The 7,479-nt window shown below is 47.1% G+C and overlaps 2 protein-coding genes across 2 annotated transcripts; one reads left to right on the top strand and one right to left on the bottom strand.

Moving 5' to 3' along the window:
• Positions 1 to 320: 320 nt before the first annotated feature.
• On the top strand, positions 321 to 2,505 carry LOC141648612 (uncharacterized). Its single transcript, XM_074457340.1, has 4 exons — positions 321 to 1,756; positions 1,828 to 1,965; positions 2,047 to 2,375; positions 2,455 to 2,505. Exons 1-4 carry the CDS (start codon positions 1,162 to 1,164, stop codon positions 2,503 to 2,505), a joined length of 1,113 nt encoding a protein of 370 aa, XP_074313441.1. The 5' UTR covers positions 321 to 1,161.
• Positions 2,506 to 4,530: 2,025 nt separating this feature from the next.
• Positions 4,531 to 6,167, bottom strand: LOC141648611 (uncharacterized). Its single transcript, XM_074457339.1, has 2 exons — positions 5,134 to 6,167; positions 4,531 to 5,089 (listed from the first exon to the last, which is right to left on the bottom strand). The coding sequence occupies exons 1-2, from the start codon at positions 6,165 to 6,167 to the stop codon at positions 4,531 to 4,533; spliced, it is 1,593 nt and encodes a 530-aa protein (XP_074313440.1).
• Positions 6,168 to 7,479: the final 1,312 nt, after the last annotated feature.

The following is a 7,479-nucleotide window of genomic DNA, read 5'->3' as shown; positions in this document are numbered from 1 at the left end:
CCGATCAACCTAATTGAATTTGTATTTTTGTATTCACTAGTATAATCATCTCTAACATATATTTTTCTTTTTCATTTTATATGAACAATTATCAAGGCATGTAATAAAAGGAAGCGAAAGTGAACCTTGGGTAAATATTAAATAGTATGATTTCTAAATTCTACTTTGTATATTTTTAAGTTTATGTGTTTTTTTTGTCAAAACAGGAATAATACATAAACTTACTCATAATTTCCTAAAAAAAAATCTACTCTCATAATTAATGGTAAATAAATAAGTACAAATAATTGAATGAAAAATCTTTAAAATTGACACCTTATTTGTTTTGGTAAATTTCTACCAATTAAGGGTTAAAGCGGTCTTAGCGTTAGGTCTATATTGCGAATTGATCGTATGTTGGATGTTGGATTGTATGTGCGATGTAAATAAAGAACACAAGCAATTTTGGTGACGCGGAAAACCCGATGTGGGAAACAACCGCGGGGGGAGACGGAATCCCACCAATATCTTCACTATAATTCGAGAGGAAATACAGTTCTTAGGTTTGCTATGAATGCTAAAGCGTAACTTGAGTATAATTCGATGATCCTTCTTCTTTGCACGGAGGTCCCTTATATAGGGGAGGTCGAGGAGCTAGGGTTTCTTACTTCTTCTCCAAGTTATTCCTAATTTAACAATGGGTAGGTCTCTCCTTTCCTCGGATCTCGCAAGCTATTGGACCCTCACAAGCTTCGTCCGTGTGGATCAAAGCCCACTTCCCGCGTTACTTGCTGAAGCTGGCACCCTGGCTCCCTGGTATCCTGCATCCCGCGGCGCTCCCAGGCCTGCTGCCCCAAGTCAGCCCATATCCATATTTTGGGCCTAACAGTTTGCCCCCAATTTTCTGCGAAAAGTGCAACCCTAATTATTTGAGCGGGAAATTGCAGTGTATCGTTGAGTGACTTCTCGCATACTCCATTTCAATTCACATTTTAGAAACCCCAACTACCCTCTCCTATTTAATCTCATCCGCCCACCATTTCCTCTTTCATCATCATTTCATCTCCTCAAACCTCTCAAACTTCCGTCTCCCCAAATTCCTTCCTTGTCAACACCTTTTCACTGCCAGCGCCGCCTTCATCCGTCTTCTCAGGTACTTCCATTTCTCCCTCCTCGTTTATTATGGCTAAGACTCGCTTAACTTCATCTTCCTCCACCACCATCGACCTTGAAAACGACGACTTCCCCACTCAGGGAGTCCTCAAAAGACCATACTCCGGTGACTCCCACCTTACCCAGGAGGATATACCCAGAATCAAGGCCCTGCTGGGGCTAGGTGATGATGTGGTGATCCACATCCCCAAACCTGGCCAGAAAGCAGACGCTTTTCGTTCGGGGTGGATCTGCTTGTACACCTACCCCTTTGTCCTTGGTCTCAAATTTCCGTTCCCCCCAATGATCCAAGAGTTCATCCGTTTGAACTCTCTCCCCATGGCCCAAATTGCTCCTTACGCGTGGAGGATCCTCCTGTCCACCGTTGCTTTGAACAATAGCATGGGCGCCGAGATTGGTTTATCAGATCTGGCCCATAGGTTCGAGTGCCGATCACTGGGGCACGGCCAATATACTTTTAGGTCTGTGGAGAAGACCGAAAACTTCCTCCTCTCGGCGGCAAAAGGGAAAGATGACGGGTGGTATGAGGATTTCTTCTATATCAAGCTTGAGTCTCTTCCCATTCGTGCCGACTACCTGTTTGAACACTGGATTTTCGCCAAGAGTAAGTGCATTTGCATGTTCATTTATAATTGCCCCCGTCGCTTACTATTCTTACTCTTTGATTTGACGCAGAACTCAAGAACCCTGAGAAATCCGAGGACGAGGATACTTCTGTTGCCAAGCTCTTTTCCATCCCTGAAGATCGTAGATCTTTCCCCCTCCTGCTTGCTGGTTTAGACGACTCTGCTACCGAGGAAACCATGTCTTCTGGTAAACACCCCTCAATCCCTTGGAATTCCCTGTCTCCTTTGATTCTTTACTCTGACCCCCTGCATCCCTGTGCTCCTGTAGGAAGTGCCAAACCATCTGCCTCCGAGATCTTGATGCGCCATGCCAGGAAGAGGACTGCTGACTCCTCTCACTCTCCTGCCTCCTCAAGAAGAAGATCCTCTTCTAGGCCTGCTCCAGAGCCTATTGAAGCTACCCCAATATCACGCGCTCCTGGGTCCCCCATTCACTCTGACGAGCTGCTTCTACGACTCCCTGCTGAGTTTGGGGACGCTGACCGGGCCAATTATTGGCCTGCGCTAGAAAGGCTCCTGACCCCAGCTTGCTCCAAGGCTTTTGACTCAACTGCCCCCCAGGAGATGACTGACCTGGCTGCAGAGCACTGCTTCCTGGTGAGCCTCCTTTTGATGTTCCACCTCTCTCTTTGCCCTTGTGCTTCCACGACTAATGCGTTCTTTCCTTTTGTCTCAGGCTCTCCAATCTTCTCTCTACCTTCGCAAGATCTTTGCCGCAGAGGGCTAAGGTTGAATGTCCGGCTTCGTGGGGAAGAACAAGGAGCTCACCACACTGTGCCAAGTTGAGGGAACAGCTCCACACGCTTTCCCGGAGAAGGAGGCGGCCAAAGATCGGTGGCGAGGACCCGGGAGGCCAACTGCGTTCGACTTCACGGGTTAACAAAGGCGAGGCCCGTCTTTGAAGAGATGGCTGAACTGGCCAAGAATGTGGGAGCCTACACTTTGCTTTTGAGGGGCGGATTGACCGCATCCGTGCTTATACCGAGGGGAAGCACACTTCCCGGAACCTGGAAGAGGAGCCGGCCGAATTTGCTCGTGCATTTCCCAATGGCATGGATCCGAGTGCCTGTTCCCTCCCGAGGTGAAGTCTGCTAACCCGGAGCCTGAGTATTCAGCCATGGACATTTCTGAGCCATTTCGGGACCGTTGAGGAGATCCCCGTGGGGAGGCTGCGATGGTGCTTCTACAACTCCCGGAGCCGTCCGGCACTGTAATGGAGAAGCAAATAGAGCATGGGGAGCGGAGCAATGGTCGAAGCGACTATTGAGAGGATTGACCTCTCTTAAATTTTATTTTAATTTATCTGGGGACTTGGCCCTGTGTGGCGCAAGTTTTGTAAAAAACTATCTTATTTTGGTCCGTTTTGTGCTGCGCCGGGTGTGCGGCGTTGAACTTTTGATGGCGCCTGCTAAAGGTAGCAGGTGCCCTACTTTAAAGTAACTTTGGGCCCAGGTTTCCAGGCCTTACTTTTGTTATACTTGTGTTTTTGCCACCAATTTCTGGAGCTTTGATTCCACATAGATATACCCAGGAAGTCGGCGACTCCAGTGCGCGACCCACTTTACGTGATAGATTTTTGATAACATATTCCACCCATGACGTGGAATATCTTATCACTAGGGCTAGCCGACTTAGAGCTCACCTTCATTGAATATCTCGACTAACAAGGAGTGTTGCGCTCCTTGTGGTTCCGACGTTGAAATCCGTGCGTGCACCCATTGATCTACGACATAGCTAGCTAAGGAATTACCGAGTTAACGTTAAGGTATGGGTGGTCTTAGTATGCCGAACCCTGCGCGCTACCTCGGCGTATGCTCTCCATGTGGCTTGACTTTAGATAAACGTCTCGCGGCCTCACATGGCGGTGGACCCTTTAATTGTGCCTCATCTGACAAGTAACCAACATTAGTACCAAAGCCTTTCTTCGTAGAAGCATTATAAAGTCCAAAGTAGTGCAAATTACCTGGTCTTTGTCTCATGGTGTTCCAGGGGCAACACACAGGGTCCGAGGAAGCCATAGCTGTACTACTCGGTTTCAAAACGACTCTCTTAAAAAAAGAAAAACTAAAAGAAAAAAGTTTTTATGAAACACACCAATACCTAAGGCATATACTAACCCCCCCCCCCCCCCCCCCTTTTTTTTTTTTTTTTTTTTTTTTTTTTTTTTTTTTGCTTCACGGACTTTCGAAGGGTCCTTTGTACACTAAAGTTTTGGCACTTTGTCAGACAAAGTACCGTTTCAAGTGACGGATGTTCCAGGGTTTATCCAGGATCGACCGTGCATGGTCATCAACCCGTAAGCCCCATTCTTGATAACACTTTCGACCGATATGGACCTTCCCATTTGTAGGCGAACTTGCCTGCCTTGTGATTCTTGGTATTTTCAAATACCCTCCTCAGTACTAGGTCCCCTACTTCGAGGGTCCTAATTTTGACGTTCTTGTTATATGTCCTTGCTACGGATTGCTTGTATGATGCCATACGTATGTAAGCACTTTCTCGCATGACTCATCAATTGTATCCAGGCTCCTAGCCATTTCGACTTGGTTACTCTCCGCGCTTGTTTGACAGTATCGTGTGTGTGGGTACCAGGACTTCTCGGGGTATGCGCCTCCGCACCGTATACCAGGCTAAATGGAGTTTGACTGTTGCCATCTTTGGTGTTGTTACGTCGACCAGTACCGGTGGTAGTTCATCCGCCCATTTTCCCCTAACTCTTCCAAACCGCTTTACGAGGTTCTCTACAATAATTTTATTCTTTGGATTCACTTGCCGTTGGTTTGTGGATATCCGGGGACTTTCTCGGTGTTATGTTCCATCGTGCACGAAGCCTTGATGTTATCGATATGAATTGGGACCCGTTGTCGCATATGATCTCGGATGGTATCCCAAATCTGCTTATGATGTTGCGCTTGATGAAAGAGATCACCTGTTGTTCTTTTACCTCTGTCATGGCTTCTGCTTCAATCCATTTTGAGAAGTAGTCGGTCATCGCTAGCATATATACTCTGTTTCCTGGAGCCCTGGGTAGCTTTCCCACTATGTCCATGCCCCACATCATGAATGGCCATGGAGAGATAATTGGATGCATTGGTTCTGCTGGCTGGTGAATCGCTGGAGCCGCCTTTTGACATGATTCACAACGTTTGGCATGGTTTATGGCGTCTGCGCGCATTGTGGGCCAGAAATACCCCTGTCTTAAGATTTTGTTTGACAGGCTTCGTCCTCCAGCGTGGTTCCACATTCTCCACTGTGCATGTCTTGCAGTATTGTTTCTGCTTCCTCCTTGCTTAAGCACCTGAGGCATGGTCCTGCCAATGATTTTCTGAAGAGAATATTATCAATCATGATATACCTGGAAGCTTTTATTCTAAAACTTTGTGCTTCCTTTCTGTCTTCAGGGAGTGTCCCATCCCTTAGCCAATTTAGGTATGGAATCCTCCAATCTGCATCCTGCTGTCCCACTGAGGAAACCAGCATTCTGGTTCCCTGTACGCGCTGCATGTGTACACCCTTTACTGTGGAATCCAAGTCTGGCTCTTTCTGGATGGCTGGGGTCAATACGTGAGTAATTGGTATGTTTGACAGCTCCGTGGGCTGGAAGGTTGCCCCCAGCGTAGCCAGGGCATCAGCCTCCACGTTCTGATCTCGTGGCACCTGGGTTATCTTGAATGTCCTAAACTTTGATTTCTGCTCTGTGGCTATCTTCAGGTAGGCTATCATCTTTGAGTCTCGTGCCACGTATTCGTTGTTCACATGATTCACCACAAGTAAGGAGTCACTATATACTCTTAGGTTCCTTACCTTGAGCCCTGACGCCATCTGCATCCCAAGTATAAGAGCTTCATACTCGGCCTCATTATTGGTTGCCTTGAATTCGCACCTAATGGCTTGCACTATCATATCCCCTTTAGGAGATCGCAGTACTAAACCCACACCAGCTCCTCTAGCATTTGAGGCTCCGTCAATATACAGGGTCCACACCTCACCATCCTGGCTTCCCATCATCGTCAGCATTCCTTCCTCTGCCTCCCCACGAGTTGCAGGGCAGAAGTCAGAGACGAAATCTGCTAGGGCTTGGGATTTTATCGCCGTTCTGGGTTCAAATTGCAAGTCATAGCCACTAAGATGCACTGACCACTTAGTCATTCTCCCTGAAAGTTCAGGCTTCCTCATAATAGTCTTTAGCGGGTAATTGGTTATGACATGGATGGTGTGAGATTCGAAGTACGGCCGCAGTTTATAAGAGGCAGTAACCAAAGCCAGTGCTAATTTTTCAAAAGAAGTGTACCTGGTCTCTGCAGGGAGCAGAGACTTACTAATATAATATACGGGATGCTGCACTCCTTCTTGCTCTTTAACCGAATCGCTGCGCTTACGGCCGTACATACATGGTATCGATGATACAAAAATAGTGGCTCCCCTTGCTCAGGCTTCGCGAGTAATGGTGGCGTGCTTAGGTAGCTTTTGAGTTCGGCGAATGCTTTTTCATGCTCTTTGGTCCATTCGAATTTCTGACTCTTCCTCAATATATCATAGAATAGTTTGCACCTATCCGAGGCCCTTGATATGAACCTATTTAGGGCCGCCACCTTTCCTGCTAGCCTCTCGCACGTCTTTTGGCTTCGGGGTGATTCCGGTTGGAGTATTGCTCTTATCTGCTCCTTGCTTGCCTCAATTCCCCTCTGTGTTACCATATACCCTAGGAATTTTCCCGAGGATACCCCAAATGAGCATTTGGATGGATTAAGTTTCATTTTAAATTCCCTCAATGTCCGGAAGGTATCCGCCAAGTGCTCCATGTGCATTTACTCGCTTTTTTAGATTTTACCACCATGTCGTCAATGTATACTTCCATGGTCTTCCCTATTTGCTGCTTGAACATTTTATTTACCAACCGTTGATAGGTGGACCCGGCGTTCTTTAGGCCGAAGGGCATGACCTTGTAACAATATATGCCCCTCTCTGACATGAATGCTGTCTTTTCCTGATCTTGTGGATGCATCTTGATTTGATTGTAACCGCTCCAGGCATCGAGGAAAGTGAGTACCTCGTGTCCAGCAGTAGCGTCCACCATTGCGTCGATATGTGGTAGTGGGAAGGGATCCTTGGGACAAGCTTTGTTTAGATCTGTGAAGTCTACGCATACTCTCCATTTACCGTTCTTTTTGGGTACCACTACTACGTTAGAGAGCCACTCAGGGTAACTGACTTCTCTAATTTTATCTGCTGCCAAGAGACTGTCCACTTCTTTATTGATGACTTCGTTTCTTTCTGCCGCGAATTTTCTTCTCTTCTGCTGTACTGGGGTGCAGCTTGGGTTCACGCTTAACTTATGTGAAATAACGGATGGGTCTATGCCCACCATATCATTGTGGGACCAGGCGAAGCAATCCATGTTGCTCTTGAGAAATTGAATCAGCTGGTTTCGCAGTTCTTCGCTGCAGGTGGCCCCGATCAACACTGTTCTATCCGGGTATCGCTCGTCCAGGTGTATTTGATCCAGCTCCTCTGAGGGAGGCTCCTTGTATTCTGTCGAGGTGCCCCGGTCCTGTAATTGCTATGAGGGGAGCTTGGTTGTAGCTTTGAGGGCTTGGGTATAGCAGTTTCTGGATTCCTCTTGATCTCCTTTTACCGTAACTGTGCCCCATGGGGTTGGGAACTTGAGACACTGGTGATATGTTGAAGGTACTGCCTTCAT

This window comes from Silene latifolia, chromosome 3, assembly GCF_048544455.1.
Source record: "Silene latifolia isolate original U9 population chromosome 3, ASM4854445v1, whole genome shotgun sequence".
NCBI lineage: Eukaryota > Viridiplantae > Streptophyta > Magnoliopsida > Caryophyllales > Caryophyllaceae > Silene > Silene latifolia.
This window is presented reverse-complemented; position numbering and strand designations above follow the sequence as displayed.